Raw genomic sequence first — 23,040 nt, 5'->3', positions numbered from 1 at the left:
GGAACACATATTTTCCTTCTTCCTTAGTTTACATGTAAGTGTAAATGTAACATTTTCCACATTCAGGTTGAAAGGGAGACATTATCCACCTTTTCAAAAATGACTTTTCTGTTTCGTTTTTCATTTTAGGTATTGCCTTTTTTGGTGAGGAAGATGGGCCCTGAACTAACATCTGTTGCCAATCTTCCTCTTTTTTTTTTTCTTTCTCTGTGAAGCTCTGGTACTTAGTTGTATATCTTAGTTGTAAGTCCTTCTAGTTCGTCTGTCTGGGACCCCAGCACAGCATAACTTGATGATCAGTGTGTAGGTCTGAACCAGTGAACTCTGGGCTTCTGAAGAGGAGCATGTAAACTTAACCACTATGCCACTGGGCTAGCCCCTCTGTTTCCTTTTTAAGTCTGGATAGCTTAATTCTCTCCTTACCTATTCTGTAAAGAAGTCATAAAAGAAGTCATTTGAGCATGATATCTTTTCACAATTGAATTTGATTTTTGTTTGAAGCTATTTTCTCTGCACTGGCTGAGAATCTATACAGTTATCCCTCCGAATCTGTGGGGGATTGGTTCCAGGACCCCCGTGGATACCAGAGTCCAAGGATACTCAAGTCCCTTATATAAAATGGCATAATATTTGCATGTAACCTACACACATTCTCCTGTATACTTTAATCTGTAGATTACATATTAATGTAAATGCTGTGTAAATCGTTGTTATACTGTGTTGTTTAGGAAATAATGACAAGAAAAAAGTCTTTATATGTTCAGTACAGACACAACCATGGTAGCCCTTATGATCTGTGGTTGGTTGAATCCACAGATGCAGAACCTGCCCATATGGAGGGCCAACTGTACTCTCTAGCATTTGGTGATAAATTTTAACTGCTTTATCTTTATTACGCTTTGGTAGCTATTTGAACAGATTTTTTTCCATTAAATGTGTAATGTAAATTCAACATGCAAGTGATACATTCTGTGAATCTTTAATAATACATTTCTGATGGCTGAGTTGTTCAGTATATTTCTGAAATTGAAATTAATTCAGTTGCTTCGTTTTATAGAATTATGAGCTTGTAAAATCCAAGTTGCCTCAACTATTTCTAGTTAGAACTTTGATTTTTATCCTACCATAGCATTTAAAAAACACTACCAATAAAGTATGCTGACAGCATATGAAATATGAATTACTAATGCTACGTGTACTTAGAGTAAGTTGATTGATAGCCAGTCTTGTTTTGAGGGAGAAATCAAGACTACTTAATTTTTAGTTCATGTCAAAGTAATTTCAGTGGAAATAACTATTTTGTTTAATTAACTTAAATTTTGGAATGAATAAAAATGTGAAAAGAAGATGGATTTGATTCCATTTTAAAGGAGGAGTTGTTAACATCTTAAGAAGTCATTCAGTTAGGAAAAACGCACCTATGGAGAGAGAATGAGATCTAGTTTTATAGTGTCCTTAAGTTTTCAGTGTCCGTTATACCAGTTTGAGTTCTTAGTTTATGCCTAACTAGAAGTGAATTGTGAGCGTCAAATTTGAGAGTTTGGAGAGAACTTTTAGGATTTTGTAGACCAGCTTCATTAATTTATATGGCTTGAAGAATTTGAGCCGCTGAGGAGTTAAGTTTCTTGTTTCGGGTCCGTTAGTGAATTAGTAGCAGAGCAGTGACTAGAAAGTAACAGTATTGATGTTAACAGTCTTTCTTAAGACCTGCTGTGTCAGTGATCAGTCACGTTATACTTCTCTCAAAGTCTGCTGGAGATTGGTCACTGCATCTGCTATTCAGTTCTTGCACAGACAGGAAAGAGTATAGTTGTGTTAACTCCTTGTCTCCCATGGTAAATCCACGTGACAGTTTACAAAACTAGATTATCAAAGGAGACAGTTGATTAGCAAAGATGGAAGTGCAGCAAAGAAATGAAAAGTGGTAACACTAGATCTGAAAAATTGGATGTGATAGCAGATTTGAAAATAGTGACAGACGGGTGAAGATAGGACAAGAGCTGGGCCTGCATGAAGGTACAATATGAACTGTATTGAAAAACTCAAATGGATATTTATATTTAAACAACGTGAAATTGCTTCAACATCGTTTAGTTTAAATTGTAATAGGAATGATCTCAATCAGTTTAGCTAGCATTCATGCCAAAGCATTGAAGTTAGTTGCTGCATTGAAAGAAAACTAAGTATAAGGAGACTGAAGAACTTTTTATTGCCAGTAAACGCTGGTTTTGTTTCAGAATCAGCATATATTAAGCTGCTAGAGCAGACAGGGGTGCTGCTGTGAACTTTGTACCCAAATTCCAAGGATGAATTGAGCAAGTAATTATGATCATCAACTATTTAATGTAGGATAGCTCTGTTTTGGAAGGCAATCCCATCAATAACTTATGTGATGGAAGACAGAGGATTGTGGAGTGGTCGTAAAGGGGAGAGCAAAAATGAAGCCTGAGGAAGTTAGCAAAGGTCCATTTATCAACATAAGTGAGAAAAGTAGTTGTGACAAAAAGGATGACGATGTCTCAGAGGAAGTGACTCTGGCAAAAATTTCACATTAAAGGAACTCTTGGAAATATTTGACAAGATTGAAAGGGCAAAGGGTAAAATGTTGAAAGCTGAACCAGCCTTGGAAGGGATCATGAGGTTTTGCCAAGGCATGGACAAGATGCTTATACTGTGTCATAGAATACATCAGCGAAAGAAGACAGACACTGTGTGCTCTTGGTGAGTTTTTGCAAAGAAGTAAAACACTTTGCTTCTCCATGTTTCTTCTGGTTTAATTTATAAAACAATATTAGTTACACGGTATTTTCATTCCCCTGTACATTTGTAACTGACGGTAAGAATTTTAAATGTTTTGACAAAACTTTTGAAGATCACAGAAAAAGAGTAATTTTTTTCCCTTTGATTATTGAGAATTCTTTGCTCAATTTCAGCTTTAAGATCATTCTTATGGTTCTGTACTACAGTGCAAAGTGAGTTCTACCTGTAGAAAAAATGTTTTTTCCATAACATGTTTGTTACATTTTCCAATTTGATAAAATGATTGTAAAGTCTAAATAAGAGATGTTTAAGTTGATGTAGAAATAGGGAAAGACTAGCGTCACCATTGTGGGGATGAGGGAAGAGGAGTGGACATTTAATTTGGAATGCTCTATTGCAAGCATAAAAGCTATTTGAACTTCTGCTTAATCTTCGAGATTCTTGCAAATTTTAAAGTACATTCTAGGATGTTTAAGTTTTTAATATAAACAAGTTTTAAATTACTTATTAACTAATAAATGTAATTTTTTTATTTAGTGCACATTAATTGGGCTTTTGTTATATGTTTGGCATTTTCAGCAGTATGGAACAGACAGAAATCTCTCTAGACTAGAATATACTTCAAACTACTCCCTGCTTTAAGAAATGTGAATTTTCTAATCCTTTACAGAGTCTTGATTTCATTTAGGTTCTGTTGAAAGAAACTAACTAGATTATTTTTAATTTTTGCATAACTCTAAAGGCTTTTGTATAAAAAGTGTTAATTTTTATTGATTTCTTTTTTAGATAGTCTCCAAAATGGGGTTCAAATTCCACATTTGTGTAACTCCTATTATTTGTCAGAAGATCAGTCTACCAAAAGGATGGGATATTTCATGATACAGCTTCAGAAATGTGAATGAGTCCTTGATTGCTTATAGCATACCCACCTTTGGAGTCAAATTTTTATATTTGCTATCATAGACACATCTCGTGTAGTAGTGCTAGGAAGGGGAGTTCTGCCTTGTGGATTCTACCTTGTTCAGGAAGTTGGGTGTGTGTGGGTTGTGTGAGATGGCATCATTAAGGAGTTGTAACTTTAGCTCAGTCATGAAAGCTGAGTTAGGTGTTTACTATTGAATTAGTACTGGAAAAGCTCAAGTACTGTGGACCCTGGTCCAGAGGCATGAAACTACCTGAAAGATTAGGTGAGCTACAGGTCATTCATAATAGCTAGAGCATTTACTGTGGGGATGGGGTTGTAATGGGAACATGAAGGCAGGAAAAGATGAAGCAGTAGAGGAAGATATGGCCATATTTTGAACAGTCAGAAGTTTGGGCCTTTTCTCGGGAACCTTTTTCAGAGCACTGTATATGTCTCTGTGTGTGTGTCTTAACCTCTCAGTACTTCCATTTCTTCATGTATGAAACAGAGGTGTTAATACTTACTTGATGAGATTCTGGGGAGGTGAAATTGAGTGAAGTTACATAAAGTGCTTGAAAAAAGTGCCTGGCACAGGGTGAGGTTTCTAAGTGTTAATCACTGATTAAAACAGGTTTCAGAACCACTGCCTCAGGTCACCTAAAATATTTCATAATCAGGCAATAGACAGAAACAAGAATCACAGATGGTCAATAACTATATGGGAAGATTCTTATTCAAAATATAAGAAGTGAAAATGAAAACAATTAAATGCAGAACAAAACAACAAATGCAGGTTTAAGTAATGAGATAACATTTTTTGCCTACCAAATTGAGGAAGATGAAAACAACTTCATGCCAAGTGGTGATGACATTCTTGAGAAACAGGATCTGTTGGTGTCTATATATACTGGCAGAATGCTTTTGGTAGAAAGTTTGGTAACATCCATCAAAACTTAAATGCCTATGCCATTTAATTTCATGATTCCACTTCTAGGAATCGATTTTATGTTTATATACACATAAACACACACTCACATATGTTAGCCAACTAATAGGTACAAGGATGACAACTATGTGTTTAAAGAAAAAACTCGAAGCAACCTAAATGTCCATCAGCATAATACAATAAAAGACTGCATAGCCACTAAGAAGAGTGAATTAGATCTCTCTGTAATGAGAAATTTCCTAGATACACTTAGGTTGAAAGAAAATAAGGAGAGAATTTCTATCTCTATCCATTTATTTGTATCTTTGCTAGTCTGAGGGAAAATGGTACCTCATTTTAATTTTGAGTTCAGGTGAGATTGAAAGTTTAGTCAAGCCATGCTGTGGTAGGCATCCCACATATAAAGTGGAGGAAGATGGGCAGGGATGTTAGCTCAGGGCTAGTCTCCCTCAGCAAAAAAGAGGAGGATTGGCGGCAGGTGTTAGCTCAGCACTAATCTTCCTCAAAAAAAAAAAAGTGAAGAAAGTTTAGTGCTTGTTCATGGTCTTTGATCATTTTCTATTGGGATGCTACTCTTAGTGGATTCTAAGACTGCTTTATAAGTAGGATATTAACTGTTGTGACATTATTTTTTAACTTTTATTATTTTTAAAAGATTTTATTTTTCGTTTTCTCCCCAAGACTCTCAGGTACATAGCTGTGTATTTTTAGTTGTGGGGTCCTTCTAGTTGTGGCATGTGGGATGCTGCCTCAACGTGGCCTGATGAGCAGTGCTGCGTCTGTGCCCAGGATCTGAACCAGCAAAACCCTGGGCCGCCAAAGCGGAGCACGAGAACTTAACCACTTGGCCACGGGGTCGGCCCCTGTGTTAGTATTAATACAGACTTTTTCCCCAAATTGTCTTTAAGTTTTCCAAACGATTTTTATTTTTAATATGGTTAAGTTTATTAAACTTTCTCAAGAATATTTGTTTCTGTTTCTGCTTAAAAGACTTTCCTATCTTCTAGTGTTTTCATTTTTTTCAATTTGTTTTTCAGATATCTGGAATTTATTTTGGTGTAAAGTATGAGGTGGTGATCCAGATTTTTCCACCTTAAATGGTTACTGGTCCTATTTTAATTCTTAAATAGGCTTTGGACTTTGTATTTTCTATTGTGTTTCATTATTCTATTAATTGCCATGCCAGTACCACATATTTTAGTTATTGTACCTTCGATATATGGTAGGGCATATTTTTCTCTTGGTCACTATTGTAATTTGGCATTTTCCTAGACATTCTTTTTACCTTTATTCTTCCAGATGTCCTTGATAGTGATTTTATCTAGTTTCCTCTCATTCACCCCGGCCTCTCTATTTTGTGAGGAAATTGAGTTCATCTTGGTAATGATTTTTCCCTTTTGTAAACAATGTTTATATTTACCCTCTGAAAAGTTTTGTGTTTTTTTCCATAATGATTTTATACATTTCTTAAGTGTATTTTCAGAACTTTTATTTTTGGGGGGCAAGATTAGCCCTGAGCTAATATCTGCTGCCAATCCTCCTCCTTTTGCCAAGGAAGACTGGCCCTGAGCTAACATCCCTGCCCATCTTTCTCCACTTTAAATGTGGGATGCCTACCACAGCATGGCTTGCCAAGTGGTGCCATGTCTACACCCGGGATCTGAACTGGCGAACCCCGGGCCTCTGAAGTGGAACGTGTGAACTTAACTGCTGCGCCACTGGGCTGGCCCCTCAGAATGTTTTATATGTAGTTGTTGTTATGAATTGGATCTTTGTTTTTCCTTTATATTTTACCTAATTGTTTCTGGTTCGTAGGAATGCCATTGACTGTTTTTTTCCCTGAAGAAGATTTGCCCTGAGCTAACATCTGTTGCCAGTGTTTCTCTTTTGCTTGAGGAAGATTCACCCTGAGCTAATATCTGTGCCGGTCTTCCTCCACTCTATATGTGAGTCACCACCACAGCATGGCTGTAGGTCTGTGCCTGGGAACCAAACCTGGACTGCTGAAGTAGAGATTGCCGAACTTAACCACTGGGCTGGGGGCTGGCCCCTGCTATGGATTGTTTGAACGTTGAATTTTGTAAAGAGTCACTGTTGGAATGTATTCTTAATTCCAGTACTTTTTCAATCTGCTAACTTGGGTTCTTCAAGTAGATAAGCATATTACCTGTAAAAAATAACTGGTTTTCCCCAAAGTTTATACTTTATATTTCTTTTTTCTTACTGTATTGACTAGTACTTTCAGAACAAGGTAAAATAGTGGTAATATTACCACTTTAATGGTAATTAAATGGTAAATATTTGATCTTGCCTACCAACTTCAATTAATTATTAATGGACACGTGAATTTTGAGTTGAGAACAATTCTGAGAACATATCTCTACTTTATAGGAAAGATTGCTCTGGTTGATTAGTGTTGGAAGGAGAGATTTAGTAGGAAGACAGTGTTAGGAACCAAGTATTTACTATCCTTATTTAATATTTCCTTATTAAATTTGGCTGATAATTTGAAATATTCTTTAACATGTTAAATAATTACATTCTGTTCTATGTATTTGTTAAACTATCAAATGGAAAAGTCCTTGCTTATACCAATACTTGTGAAAACCACAGATGGTCAAATGGCATGATTATTAAAAAGAAAAAACTAAAAGATTTATTTTGGGGTGTATTACTAAATTAGAAAATGACCTTGTATTTAAATGTGTAGAAAAAAGAAAAAAGATGAGATCTTGCCATTTGCGATAACATGGATAGACCTTGAGGGTATTATGCTAAGCGAAATAAGTCAGAAGGAGAAAGTCAAATACCGAGGGATCTCACTCATAAATAGAACATAAAAACAACGACAAACAGAGAGACAGAGATTGGCTTGGTGGTTACCAGAGGGGAAGCGGGTAGGGAGAAGGGTGAAAGAGGTGATTAGGCACATGTGTGTGGTGATGGATGGTAAGTAGTCTTTAGCTGGAGAACATGATGTAGTCTACCCAGAAATCAAAATATAATGATTTACATCTGGGAAAAAAGAAGAAAGCGTATTAAATGAAAATAATAACAATATCCAACGTCAAGAAAAAAAAATCTACAAACCTCTGATGCTAGCATGAGTTAGCATCATTTCTCACTGTGGTTCTCTAGTATGTTAATAAATATTATCCTTCAAAAGGGTTCTGTGATCAAGTACATCTGGAAAATGATGGGCAAAACAACAAATACAGATTTCTTTAGTTTTAAACTTCTTAGCAGTTAATAATTAATAAGCATTTATTTATCACCAAAAAAAGAGATTTGCATTTCCTGTATTTATTTGATCATAGAACTCTTTTTTTTCTTAGAGCATCTTACAGGTTTTACATCACAAATGGTGAGAAATCAAGGTTATGGCATTCAGTTAATAAAGAAGATAATTGAGAGATTACACAATATAATGTGCTAGGGCTTGTAGGTATCCTAGGATGAAAAAAATTTATCTAGAAAGTGATAACTGTCATATATATGTTAACTGTGCCACAAGTGTAAATGGAATATAAATCAAGTGCTACAGAGAAGTAATGAATTCTCAGTGGGTTATCAGAGAAGGCCTCAGTGAAGTGCTGCACTTTGAAGAAGCAGTGGGATTTCATCAGATAGACATTCCTAGTAGGGAGAAAACAGTGAGAAGGTGTGATTCGAACTTGGGGTAGGAGTGAGAAAATGACTTCACTTCATAGTCAGAGTGATTGTTTTCAGAACTCATATCTTCCTTCCTGCCACATCCTTCAATGTTTTTTTTTTTTTTAGGATGAAATCCAGTATCTAAACATGACTAATACTTAGGTTGACCTAACTGAGACACTTTCGCCAGTGAAAGGGAGCACATTATCAATTACATGGAGTTGATAGGTGTAAACTGAGATGCTTTCAGCTAACTGGAATATGTGGTCGCCCTGTCTATGAAGAATGTCCTGCGATGTTTGGCCCATGAGTTATCCTCAGCTTTATCTTACAGTGCTGGCCTGCTTTACTCCCAGAATTCTGATCCACCCAGCCTTTCTGTTCTTTGAATTCTCTATTCTTTCTTCTGCAAAGAACCTTTACATTTGCTGTTTTCTTGAATCTTCTTTCTCACCTTTTCACCTGTTTTATTTCTTAGTCGTCCTTTAGATCTTAAATTAAGGAACAGTTTCTTTGCCTTTCCTGACTCCTGTATAGGTTAGCTTGTGATGGAGAGAAGAGATTTATCTAAAACACTAAGATGTGTTGGAAATAGAAATGATAGTTCTCTTATCAGTTGAAGGGAATGAAGGAAAAAACCCCTAATGTTGAGATTTCTTGTTTGACTTCTAGGGTGTTGGGACTGCCACTAAAATGAAAAAGGGACCCATGATGAAAAGAGTAGGTTTTAGAGAGGAAAAAAATGAAGCACGTTTGACAGTTTTCAGTTTCTACTTAATCATTGAAAAACCCAGCTTCAACTCCCCAAACTATTTTAGAGCTATTCGTCTATTATTTAGTTTTCATTGAATAAGTTTATCATATAAACTCTCAAATTGTCGAAAATATTAAAATCAGTTTTGAAAATAAAGGTTATGGTATTAGTCATTCTATCAGTTATGTCCAGGGAATTTGTGAAGTGTCATCATGTTTGTATGGAGGATAGAAGAGAAAATTAACTTTTTTAAAATAACAATTATTGGTCCAGGATCCAGTAAATTTCTAATTGTGATTTTTTGTGTGTGTGTGAGGGGGTGGGTGGTGTATTTACCAATTCACAGTATATTCTGATTTTTCCCTCCATCTAGGGTTAGGGAACTTGAGTGTTTTATTTTGTAAGTAAAAATGTGCTTTATCCCCAGTGCTTAGTTTTTTAAATACAGGGAGCTAAGTTATTTGCCTATTGCTTTCCTTTTATTTTAAGCGGTGGATACATTTTTACAAGTGAAATGTTGTAGTGAACCCTGATTTTTAAAACAAGTGAAGATATCTTTTATTAGTATAGTAATAATAGCTCGCATTTATTGTGTATTTACAGTTTGCTAAGCACTGTGCTAAGTGCTTTTCATTTAATCCTGACAATTCTGGGAAGGTAGGTATCACTATATCTATATTTTATGGATGAGGAAATTTGAGGCTAAAAGTTACATAACTGATGAGTCACCAGAGTTGGGATTCAAACTTAGTTTGAGACTGAAGCTGTCATACCTCTTAAAGTTATAACACTGATTTTTTAAATTTAAATAGGCAACAGTTAGATACTTTGAAGTCTTTGGGTAGGATCCATGAGACTATTTTGATAACTAAAAGTGAACTGATATTGGGACTGGCCTCATGGTGTAGTGGTTGAGTTTGTGCCCTCTGCTTCAGCGGCCTGGGGTTTGCAGCTTCAGACCCCAGGCACGGATCTACATACTGCTCACCAAGCAATGCTGTGGCGGTGTCCTACATACAAAACAGAGGAAGATTGGCATGGATATTAGCTCGGGGCCAATCTTCCTCACCAAAAAAAAAAAAAAAAAAAAAAAGAAAGAAAAGAAAAGAAAAAGAAAACAAACTGGTATTTTTGTCTTAAGTCCATATCCACATTTGTTTATTTTATATTTTTTCCTTTTTTCTTGCTTTTTTAAAATTTAATTTTTTATTGACATCACTTTGTTTTATAATATTGTATAGATTTCAGGTGTGCATCATTATATTTCAGCTTCTGTATAGACTTCAATGTGTTCGCTACCAAGAGACTAATTGTCATCCAGCACCATACACATATGTCCCTTTACCCCTTTTCACCCTCCTCCTGCCCCTTGTTTATTTTTTTAGTTTCTATTTTTGATATTGTAGTGTTGAGAAAATCCTTGCCTATACAAATAGTTATTACAGATTCTTAAAATCAGCTTGACTTTTAAGTTCAATTAAATCTTTCATTAAACTTGAGGGATGAGTAGTAGGACATGAATTTCAAAACTAATTTACTAACTGCTTATATCTAATTTCTTGCTTAGAAATATACAGATTGGACAAGAAGCACCCAAACACAATTAGTAAAACCATCGTATTATCACAAAGCTAAGTGTTACTTGTAAATTTGTCGTCACCCAGTTGGTGGGATTATAGGGCAAGCAGTGTTCTGGAGTCCTGCCCATCATTTAATTGAGAACAATGTTAGTCTTACTGATTGTATGATGTTAAGTAAGTAGTTACCAGCAGGTTTGAATTAAAACTAATAAAAACAAAACAAAATCAAGGAGAGTCAAAGGTAGACTCTCTCTTAATTGATGCTCTACCTTATCAAGTTCACATACATAAAGAGGTTTACATTAAAATGAGCTAACCTCAACACGGGAAATTGCACCTGAGGGGCTTCATGGTATTTAAACATTTATTTAACACATTTGAATATATATTTTAAAAATTAATCTTTAAAATTGCTGGTACTTTCTGCTCACATAACATCTCCGTAGTTAATCTTGTTTCAGTAATGTCTTTCAGTTTTTAATACCTAAACTTCATAGGAGGTATTTTTCTCAATGTGTTTTTAAAACAGCTTTATATAGAGGTATCATTCACATGCCGTGCAATTCACCCATTTAAAGCACACAATTCAGTAGTTTTTAGTATTTTCACAGTTGTGCAACTGCAATCAATTTTAGAACATTTTGTCACCCAAAAAAGAAACCCTGTACCCATTAGCAATCATTGTCTGTTTCTCCTCCACCCCCAGCCTTTGGCAGCTGCTACTCTATTTTGTCCCTATGGTTTTGGAACTGTGTACCCAGTGTCAACAAAAGGGGCTTGCTGGATGATACTGTGTCTATTTGTAAACAAGCGTATAGATTGTTTGGCATCAAGAGACAATGTTTTAGTCTTTGTTTTTTATTTTCTATTTGAGAAGGAGGGAGGGAGAAGTAATAAAACAAGGGTTTGGTTTTGAACCATAGAGAATGAAATTTAATCCTGGAATTTTTGCCACTAGAAAGAGTGTCTTCTAAAGCGTCAACACCTGATGTTCTTCCCGTCTAGGTTTCTTCATTTCTTCTGAGTCATAATCAGTTGTGTTTTTTTTGTATCCAGTATAATTTTAATTGTGTTTCATTTTGTTAAATATTTTTTATGATAACATTTGAGTGGTCTGAATTCCAATTTTTTTTTTCTTTTTAGAATGTGGAAGTCATTGATCTTTTGTGTTCCAGCTTACAGGGGAGAAATATGGTATCAGTCTGATTGTTGTTATAGAGCAGTCTTATCTTATGAGTTAGATTTTAGAACCAGTTCACGAGATGAAATGGCACATAGTTCAAATTATCTTAGAAAATCTCTTTGTCACCCATAGTGTATAGATATACCACCTTTGGTAATATCACTACCTTTTTTTTTTTTTTTTGAGGAAGATTAGCCCTGAGCTAACCATTGCCAGTCCTCCTCTCTTTGCTGAGGAAGACTGGCCCTGAGCTAATATCCATGCCCATCTTCCTCCATTTCATACGTGCGACGCCTACCACAGCATGGCTTCTGCCAAGCAGCGCCATGTCCTCACCTGGGATCCAAATTGATGAACCCCGGGCCGCCGAGAAGCGGAATGTGTGTACTTAACTGCTGTGCCACTGGGCTGGCCCCCCATTTTTTTTAGTAAGATTGTAGTTTCTTTGATTGAGCACCATGTAAAGTGTCTAGAGGCAGTATTATACAAAAAGTGCATTATCTTTAAACACTTGGATCCTTCTTAATGGAGACAAGTGCTTTCATCCTTTGGCTTGCAGTCACATCGCCATTTCCCTTTCATTCTGGAGTGTAGCTCTTGAAGTGCAATGGTAGGCAGAGTGGCCTTTACTATTTCTTTCCTTTTCAGTGTTTGTATAGTTGAATTCTGTTACATTAAATATATTTTATGAATCACTTGCACTATAATTCTTTGTATTCCTCCTCTTGTTTTCTTTTGGAATTCTGAAATTTCACCAGGATGTATCCTTTTTTTTCGTTTCTCTTTGGTCTGTGGTGGGCCCATTTAATCTCAAATATTCATGTTTTTGGTTCAGGGAAATTTTCTTCATTATTTCACTTCTCCATTGTTCTCTTCTTTGGGGATGCCTTTGAGATTCCTGTTACATCTATTGATTCAGTCTTTTATCTCGTCATATAAAATATCTTTTCGAACTCTGACTTTTCGTTTTATTTTTTTTCGAAACTGATTGAAAACTTTGTCATTAGCCTGTCCAATAAAATTCTTATTTTTGCGGTCATTTTCTTGTTTTGAAATACTCTCTCATGTCTCCTTTGCATGGCTATCTGTGCTTAGTCTTTTGCATCTGTAGCCTCTCAGATACCACTTAAAATAGTTTTTATAAGTTTCTTTTCTGTAAATTAATTGTTTCCTTCTTGAGTGGTTGTGCTGTTTATTCACCTTGAATCTTCTCTTTCACATAGTTTCTTTCCGAAACCTGGGATCCTTGGTTGTTCACATTTATGGATATCAGATACTATTGATTACTATAGCTAGCTGTTGTGTTTCCTCAGCAGTTATGTAGGTATTTAGTTATGTAGGTACGTAAAGTTCTTTTCCTTTAAAAGTTTCTTCCTTGAATGGGGGTTCACACTCTCAGTTTTGGTAGGCCAGGTTTATCAAGGAGCAGCCTTCCTTGTGTTCTTGGCTCGTTGATGAGCAGTAGGCAGGGGAGCAGGAGGCTGGAATGCTCACACTTGCCAAAGTGAGGAGACCTTTAAAGACTAGGGGTGGAACGTGCTAGTCTTTCCCCTTTATCTGTTTTAAAGGTCTGAAATTACCTCAGACTTGGCTCTGCTTCTGACGTAAGTCCTAACATACTCAAATAGGAACCATCCCTGTAACATGGCCGACTTTTGTTTAAAGAGCAGCAGATTTCTGCCTTTTTGCCCAAGAGCAAAACCTATTGGTGCTGATGTTCTGTTAAGTTTTTTTTTGTTGTTCTTTTGGGTTTTTTTTTAAGGAAAATTAGCCCTGAGCTAACATCCGTGCCCGTCTTCCTCTACTTTATATGTGGGATGCCTACCACAGCATGGCTTGACAAACAGTGCCATGTCCGCACCCAGGATCCAAACTGGTGAACCCCGGGCCACCGAAGTGGAACGTGCAAACTTAACTGCTGCGCCACCAGCTGGCCCTCTGTTAAGTTTTGATTAGAAGTTTTACGTAGTTCTCAGTGAGTGTTAGTAAGTTCTCAATAAGGATTGACTGTGTTTATTATTGTTACAAATATATATGATCCTTGATATATCTGATCCTCTGTATTTTGTGACATAAATGTGGTTTTTAAGAAATAAGTAGTTTTTTTATAGAGAGGGCATGTGTTTATCTCTTTGTTTTTGGTTTGGGGGCTTTGGCCTGAGAACTTCCTTTGTTCGTTCTCAGTTTTCCTTTACTCTTTTTGGCGGTGTTTTGTTGTGTATTTGTACACCTTGGTTGAAAATGACAGCTCTTGGGGGAGCAGGAAAGGAAGCCAAAAAGTATGGTGGAAGAACATGAGAATAATGTTACTTTTCTTTTTCCTTTTTTGCTTTTACAGTTTGACCAGAAAACTGGTGCAGTTTTTGATGAAATTGTAGAGAACTGTAAGTACCATTTTAGAAAAAAACCAATCATGTCTTTACATAGATAATAATTATAAGTTTAGAGAGAGCATTTATCTATAACAGTGTTTAGTTAGGGCTGGTTACTCTGATGGTTCACTTTGATTTAGTTTAGATCTCATCACGCCCTGTTAGTATTTTCAGCATGTTGATCTGAATTGTTAAAAGTCTTACTTTTTTTTAAAGTAAATATTTTATTTTCACAGTTATTAATATTGAAATATAGTCAGACTTTGTGTATGTGTGAATCATGTAAAAGTTGATACTGAACTTAATACTCAAGAAAGTTTGCTACTTTGTTTACAGGGTCTCTTCATTTTCTCTTTATAGTCTTTCCATGTTACATGATTTTCTTAAAAAAAACTTTTGTGTCTTATGATTATAAAAGTAATACATTCAATTTTATAGTACAAAAATGAATAAAGCAGAAAATAAAAGCCTTTGTCTTTACCATTCTCCAAAGATAACCAATTTTAAGAGTTTAATATATATCTTTCCAGACTTTTTTTCTATGAAAGTATATATATGGATATATGGTAGGTGGGGATTTATGTATGTGTATAGGGATCATATGAATACTGTTCTTGCTTTTTTCATTCAACTGCCTAGACATCTTTCTAACTCAGTGAATTTGGACCTATTACATTCTTTCTGATGACTGCTTAGCATTTTATTGTATGGTTGTACTATAATCAGCTTCCTCTTTGATGCGTGTGTATATTATTTTTAGTTTTTCACTATTACAAACAATATTAAGTATGTATTCCTATATATATCTTTGTCTACTTGTTGAAGTGTTTCTGTAGGATAAATTCTAAAAATAGTATTGATGACTCGTCAAAAGAGGTTTGTGCAGTTGTTTATGAAGGACAAATTTCATCATTGAGAGTTCCTGAGTTAAGTGCAGCGTGCATTTCTTTTGTTTTGTTTTTTAAGTTTACTTTCCATCAGTAGGATCTGAGGACTTTCTTTCTCTTTGGAATTAGTTTGTTGATATTTTTGACTGATAACAGTTTTTTAAGGTTAATGTTGAAAGGTACTAGCTCTTTTGATCTTCAGTGTATTTAGTTATTGAATGTCCTTTTTGTTGCACACAAGCAACAAAAATAGGCTCCAGCTAGCTAGCTAATGCAGAAGAAAGTTTAGAAGCATATTGGGATATGTCACAGAATTTAGGGAGGAGGTCAAGAACAAATTTCCTCCAGGGAACTCAATGAAAGGAGATCATTGGCCTGCTCTCTCTAGTGCTGCCAGAAAGCAGTTATGCTCCAATGACTTTCAGTCTTTTTGTATATCCATTTTAAATTTCAAGTTCCTGGGAAAAAGATTATGATTGGGCCAGCTTGGATCTGATGTTTGTCTTTGAATCAATCTTGTATGGTCAGAGAAAACAGAGTCAGAAAGTAAAACATGACTGTTAGAACGTATCCCTCAGCCACTGCTTTTCTCTTTCCCTGACTAATTTTTGATTACCTGCTTCTGCTTTGCTCAAGTCTGTACTAGTAATAGAAATTAATCAAATAGCTTTCTAATGAAGGTTTTAATTTGATTTATTTGTTTAAAGATGTTGTAGTAACAACAGTCAAAGTAGTAACGGGAATCTTGAGGTGGTAACCAAGCTCCTGTACTTGGGTTCCTACTCCCAACATTTGGGGATTATATTTCTGGTGCCTGTTCCTTTTCTGCTTCACCCTCAAAAACATTTTTAGGCTGGAGGTTTACAAGCAGAGGATTTTATACCAAATGCTGAGTGCAAATGATGCAGTAAAGATTATTCTTTATCTCCCCCTTTCTGGTACTTTATTGTTAAGGGCTGTTGAAGGCTCTGGAGGCAGAGAAGAGACTAGCTTGGAAGGGATTCTGGCCTGTCTCCATAAAGACGATTCAGGAACATAGACACCTGTCCAGGAGAGATGAGGGCAAATTGCTATAGATGGTATTCAGGAAGTGTCTGATTCCAAAGATGGTCATTCAAGGCCTACCATTTTGTCTTGAGGTCCATGTCTAGAATAAAGGAGATTCACTGTTTCTCAGGCAAGTCCCTCAAAAAGTCCAGCATAGTACTGGACTTACCATGTATTCATTGCCCAAGATGACCAGGACATGGGGCTTTCCAATATTTGTTTTGTAGATCAAATCCTGCTCTCCTAGGGTAGAGCCATCTGAAACTTTCAGTAAAATATAGGAGTATATGCTAATTGTTGACACACATAAACTGATAGACCCTAACGCCATCAGTGAGGAATTTGGGAAATTTGGTTTAAACATGAAAAAGCTGAGTTGACTTTCCAAAAATGTAGTATTTTCAATAAAAGGGATATAAAAGAAGGCTTCAACATTTTATGAAAGTCAAAAGAGAAAGTAGGGTTGTCCGACTTCTACTTTATCACTTGTCAGGAGAATTTGTGCTGTGGATTTTTTAAGAAACATGGTGATAGAGGAAGTAACTCATACTGTGGATTATCCTAACTCTTGTTTCCTTAACCATTGCCAGTTTATGTGAAGTATGAAAGAAGTTAATAGAGAGATTTTTTAAAAATGTGTTCATATAGCTGCTACCTTAAATCAAGGACTTTTATTCATTAAATGGGTCTAAGATAACCACCTGGTCATTCACCAATGATTGATTTTCTTACTGATAGAATAAGTTTATATAACAGACTTGTGAACTTTAAGGAAAAAATAAGAGCGTTGTTAATTTGTTCATGAAGTACAGTTATTTGGATTCAAAAAAATTATTCACATTATTTTGATTACTTGCAGCATTTGAGTTTGTGAAAAACTTTACATATATTATCTTTTAAAAACCTTAATAATAATTGTATCAACTAGTGGATTAGGTTCAACTATGTATAAAACATAATAGAAATTTATTTTTCTTGTTAAAGAAGCCCAGATTGATGCGGGCTCTGTGAGCTGAGGAGTCGAAAGACAGATTTCTTGGACTCTCAAGGTCTGGCAGTACTGCTGTTTTATTCAGAGAATAGCATGGAGTATCATGGGGACAGGACCCACAGGCAGTGAAGAGCTGCAGCATGGGGACAGGACTCATGGGCAGTAAAGAGCTGCAATGGGTTGAGAGTAGGGCTAAATTTATAAGGCATAGGTATATGAGTTATTTCTTTACAAGACGTAGGAAAGATCATGAAAAAAATCATTAAAATGGTACCAGTGTAGGTGAGGTCTGGTTATTGGGTGGTCCTATAACTTTGGATCCGAATCAGGTCGGATCAGATCAGGATGTCCTATGCTTCCTGGAGGATGATATAGATTGGTATGTAGGGCAGGATGCCTTGGGCTTCTCTTCCTGGGGCAGCCTTGATCCTCATGAAGATGGTAAGATGGCTCTGGTTATCAGGAATCCAGGGGCCTTCTGGCTTTCTGTATGACATCCTTGGCACATGGCTTCCATTCCCTGATGTTCTAAGATGGCTGCTTTATCGTCATCCTGCGCTGGGATAGGGAGGAAAGCAAAAAGGCACACTTCTTAACAGAATCAGCCTCTTAAAGAACTTTCCTAGAAACTCTATACCTGTGTACTTTGGTTTACATCTCATTAACCACCCCAGCTTCAGGGAAATCTGGGAATTGTAACCCTTTAGCTGAGTCCATTGTTGCCAACAATAAAATCAGGGATCTCTTGGTAAGAAAAAGGGGGAGAGTTGTTACTAGGTATGCAGTCTCTGCATAACAACCCTCTAGACATTACAATGGTCTCTGTTTTACTAAGGAGGAAACTAAGGCTTAGAGACATTTTTTAGCTTTTATGTGGTGCAATCAGGATTGAATGTAGGATTACTTAACTCCAAATTTGTTCCTTTTAAATCTTTCATTACCTATTTCTGAACTGCCCCCTAGATCACTGGAATCACAGGTTTTGAAGAAGAATAATTATTTGGTAGAAATAAAAGAATAATTTAAAGTAATTTAAGTCCTAAAAGTAACTAAAATATTTTAATGGGTATTAACCATGACAAGTTTTTGTGGCTGCCTATGGAGTATCAATGTCGGTTTGTGTTTGAAATATATCTGTCTTATCAATGCAGCTCAATTTTTAAAAGAACTGGTAAATTGAGCAGTTTTTTTTTTTTTTTAAACCCTGGAACTACTTAAAGATTTCTGTTTACGTTATCTATTGCTGAATATTGTTTGGATCCTTCCAGCATTGTGAAGGAGTATCTTCTTCACAAAAATGTTAAAACCAAAGCCTAGATAGTCTTCTTTGGGGTATAAGCATGGGTACAAAATTGAGGTGACCTCGACTGTAAACACCCCACTATTCTCAAGAAGTTTTTAGTTATTAAATAGTATTTTAGTTATTAAATATTAGTTCATGAAATAGACATAAATTATTTTTGAATTAAGCAAATTGTATAAAGTTTTTTAATGAAATGGACTAAACTAACTTTTGCTTTATCTCTATAGTATCGCTAAAAGGTGTATATTTTTGCAAACAATTCACAGCTGTATTTCAAGATTATTATCTTTGAAATTGAGGTGGCACAGAAACTTTAACAATGAAAGGAAGATGTAAGTTGTATGTGAATTTTAGTTTAGGTTGATCAGTAGTATAAGAGACTAATAAGAGTGAAAGTATATTATAAATGTTTGAATATAAGATGGTTCCAAATACAGGGTTCTCACCCATTTTCCCAATGAAAAGATCTAAAAACTAAAATTTTTGCCATCTAGAATACATGTTCTCAGACCATGGATGAATATCAGATGTCTAGTGATCATTTGTTAATTATGTACATATTTAAACCCTACTAGGTTAAATAATACTAATTTAGAAAATAATGCTTTTCTTCCCATTATTTTGTGAAAGAATTTTAAGTACCTCGGATGCATATTTTAGAAATTTGACTTTGTCATTGCTAGTGTCACTTTTTAAGTCAGTTAACATAATTTTCTAGAGCCAACTGTCTAAATTATTTAAGATAAGACATAGTTTGAATTTGCATTCTGATTATTGGTATGTGTTGCTTAACAAACCACCCCAAATTTAGTGGTAGAAAACAATAACAATTTTATTATGCTCCTGGATTCTGTGGCTCAGATATCCAGAAAGGGTATATGGAAGATGTCTTGTTTTTTGCTCCACAGTGTGTCTTAGGTCTTGGCTGAGGAGATTTGAAAGCTCACCGACTTGATTTTGGAATAATCCAGAAGTTCATTTGTCCATGTCTAGTCTGGGTTAGGAGGACTCAAAGACTGGGACTGCTGTCTCGAGCACCTATACATGGTCTTCTATTGCCTTGCCTTCCTCATAGCATGGCAGCCTCAGGGTAGTTGGATTTCTTTTACGGTGGTTCAGGGCTCCAAGCAAAAGAGTAATTCAGCAAATAAGGCAGAAACAGAATCTTTTCTCACCTATGTTCAGAAGTCACAGAGCATCACTTTCACTATATTCTTCAGGTTACAAGTAAGTCAGAAGCCTGCCCAGATTCCGGAGAAGAGGTCATAGACCTCACTTCTTGGTAGGAGAAGGGTCAAGGTCACAGTGTAGAAAGCATGTAGATGGGAGGTATCATTGCCACCATATTTGGAAAATACAATCTGCTGTCACGGCATAAAATCCTGTTTTAGGATATTTTATTCTAAACCAGAAGGTGGCTTTAAAAAAAATTGATCCTATAGGTCTATATTTTTTCTTCACAACGCTAACCACTTCCTGTAATACATAAACATAAACTGTGCAAATTTGATCATATATGATTTTTTAAGAGTAACTTTGCCTTTTCTCTTGGCTTAGTCTCTCCTTTCCATATCATTGTCCCTTTCACCCCTCATAAGCCATGTCAACAGCTTCGTAGGTAGCCTTTCATGTTTTTCTCCAGTGCTCATAAAATCATTATATACACAAATGTATACAGGTAGACGTATGTAAGGATTTTGAGGGTGGTGGTGTTTTGTTTAACAAATGGAATTATCATATACATACATTTCTTCACCTGACTTCTCTCACTTGAGTACTTCATGATGTCCCTCTACCTCAACTGGGATGGCTCCAACTCTTTTTTTCTTTTTTTCCTTTGGTGAGGAAGATTCATTCTAAGCTAACATCTGTTGCCAGTCGTCTTCTTTTTTTGCTTGAGAAAGATTAGTCCTGAACTAACATCTGTGCCAGTCTTCCTCTGTTTTGTATATGGGTTGCTGCCATAGCATGGCTTGACGAGTGGCATATGTCCACGCCTGGGATCTGAAACTGTGAACCTGCTAACCTGGGCTGCTGAAGCAGAGCATGTCGAACTTAACCACTATGCCACGGGACCAGCCTCTGGATAGCTCCAACTCTTGTAGTATAACATTCCATGATTTAGAGGTACAAGAAGTCATTTTTTGCCTTGTTTTTAGGCATTCATGTTGTTCTAGTTTTTTTGCCACAATAAACAATGATGTATTAAAAATCCTTTAATGTATGTCCTTATATATAAGGGCTTTATATCTGTGGATAGATTACAAAAAGTGGGGATTTTGGGGTAAAAGGTATGTATAATTTTAATAGATGTAAGGATATGTATAATTCTAATAGATATTGCTGGCTTTTCAAAAAACTTTAGTGCCTCACATTTCCACCAGAAATGTGTAATAACACTTTTCCTTCTCATCAGTGTATATTATAATTCTTCTTCATGTTCCGCAATCTGATGGATGTGAAATAGCACAGTGTTAAATTTAATTTGCATTTTCTTAACTCCTATTGAATTTGATTTTAAGCAGCTTTTATTGAGTTTAACGTTTGGACTGGCTCCCTTGTATTATCTAGTCATAACTGTTTGTTAAATTTGAATATCCTTTGCCCATTTCTTAAAGTTTTTTCTTTTCCATGCCTAGTTGTAGGCTTGTTTTATATTGTAATAAATATTAAGTCAAGTCATAATAAGCATGGTAAAGGATGAATCTGAAAGAAGATTCAAGTATACATTTAGAAAGATAGTCACTTAACCATTCAGAAAATCTAGCTTTTAGAATGCATGACCTAAAGTTCTTTTGATAATGGAGTAGAGGGTTTTGATTTCCCTTGCTTTGTTTCCTTTTGTTTGTCTCATCTTTTCCTGAACAAATGTTTTTTACCTATAAAAATTTGATCTTTTTTAACATCATGGTTTTCAGTCTTGGTTAAAATAGTTTTCCTTACCCCTTGATTATATGCTATCCTAAAGTTTCCTGGAATATTTAGAAGACTATTTGCATAAAGTATTAAGTAAACACAAAAATAGTTATAACGTGAGATGTATACAAAAAACAAAAACTTGACTTTACCACCTAGCTTTAAAAAAATGTGCATCATCGTGCCTTTGGTGCCAATTCCTCAGTCTCATTTTGTTCTCCTCTCCAAATAGTCATCATCCTGAATTTTGCTTATTTCCTTGCTTTTCTTTACAGTTTTTACCACATTTGCATTATTAATCAATATCTTGTTTAGTTTTGATTATGAACTTTGTATTGTATTTGAAGCGAACTGTACGTTATCACTTCCTTTTTTCTCATTCTATATTCCTGAGGTTTGACTGTCTGGATGCATGTGGCTCTCATTCATTCATCACTTATGTATAGTAATTCATTTATATATTACAATTTTTATTTAATTATTTAAAATTGTGTTAGAAAACATAATGTAAAATTTACCATCTTAATCACTTTTAACTATACCGTTTAGTAGTGTTAAGTACTTTGACATTATTGTGCAACAGATCTCTAAAACTTTTACATCTTGCAAAACTGAAATTTCTATACCCAGTGAACGAAGATTCCTTCCCCCTTTTAAGGTTCATCCAGGTTGTAACATGTGTCAGAATGTCCTTCCTTTTTAAGGCTGAATAATATTCTATTGTATGGATATATCACATTTTGTTTATTCATTCATGCTTTGGTGGGCATTTGGGTTGCTTCCACCTCTTGGCTATTGTGAGTAATGCTGTAGTGAGTGTGGATATGCAAATATCTTTTCAAGATCCTGCTTTCGTTTTTCTTGGATATATACCCAGATATGAGATTACTGACTCATATGGTAATTCTGTTTTCAGTTTTTTGAGGAACTGCCATACTGTTTTCAAGTAGTGATTGCACCATTTTACATTTGCACTAGCAGTGCACAAGGATTCCAATTTCTCCACATCTTTGCCAACACTTGTTACTTTCTGTGTTTTTGATAGTAGCCATCCTAATGACTGTGATGTGATATTTCATTGTAGTTTTGATTTACATTTCTCTAATGATTGGTGACGTTGAGCATCTTTTCATATGCTTGTTGGCCATTTGTATATCTTCTTTGGAGAAATGTCTGTTCAAGTCCTTTGTCCAGTTTTGAATTGGATTATTTGGGTTTTTGTTGTTGTACTTTTTTATGTATTCTGGATAGTAATCCTGTATCAGATGTAGGATTTGTAGATATTTTCTCCCATTCCATACGTTGCCCTTTCACTCTATTGATGGTTTCTTTTGATGTGCAGAAGTTTAAAAAATTTGATGTGTTCTCATTTGTTTGTTTTTGCTTTTGTTGCCTGTGGTTTTGGTGTCATATCCAAGAAATTGTTGCCAAATCCAGTGTCCTGCAGCTTTTCTCCTATGTTCTTCTGGGAGTTTTATAGTTTTAGGTCTTGTGTTTAAAATATACACAATTTTAAAATTCATTCTGTTGTCTCTATACTTCTTCATGTGTCTAGTTTTCCAAAATATGACCACTTTTCCCTCTATGAACATTCTTGTCTTTTGTTTTTGTTTTCTGATATGTACAAGAAGGTACCATGTGTGGAATTCAATGTAAAAATCTATTTCTTATGGTAAGTCTTGTCAAAAAAAAGTTTGAGACCTCTTGCTGTAGTACAAGGGTTGGCAAACTTTTTCTCTAAAA

At 35.5% G+C, this 23,040-nt stretch overlaps 1 protein-coding gene across 6 annotated transcripts in view; it reads left to right on the top strand.

The window, feature by feature from the left end:
• ZMYM4 (zinc finger MYM-type containing 4) overlaps positions 1 to 23,040 on the top strand; it is a 168,273-nt gene that overhangs the window by 63,462 nt on the left and 81,771 nt on the right. For 5 of the 6 annotated variants that reach the window (XM_014840093.3, XM_070510346.1, XM_044770325.2 and 2 more), the window contains exon 2: positions 14,120 to 14,165. The exons of the other annotated variant lie outside the window; for it this stretch is intronic. In XM_014840093.3, the coding sequence (XP_014695579.1) occupies positions 14,120 to 14,165 (46 nt within the window). The remainder of the gene's footprint in view (positions 1 to 14,119; positions 14,166 to 23,040) is intronic. 6 annotated transcript variants of the gene reach the window in all.

This window comes from Equus asinus, chromosome 5, assembly GCF_041296235.1.
Source record: "Equus asinus isolate D_3611 breed Donkey chromosome 5, EquAss-T2T_v2, whole genome shotgun sequence".
Taxonomy (NCBI): Eukaryota; Metazoa; Chordata; class Mammalia; order Perissodactyla; family Equidae; genus Equus; species Equus asinus.
This window is presented reverse-complemented; position numbering and strand designations above follow the sequence as displayed.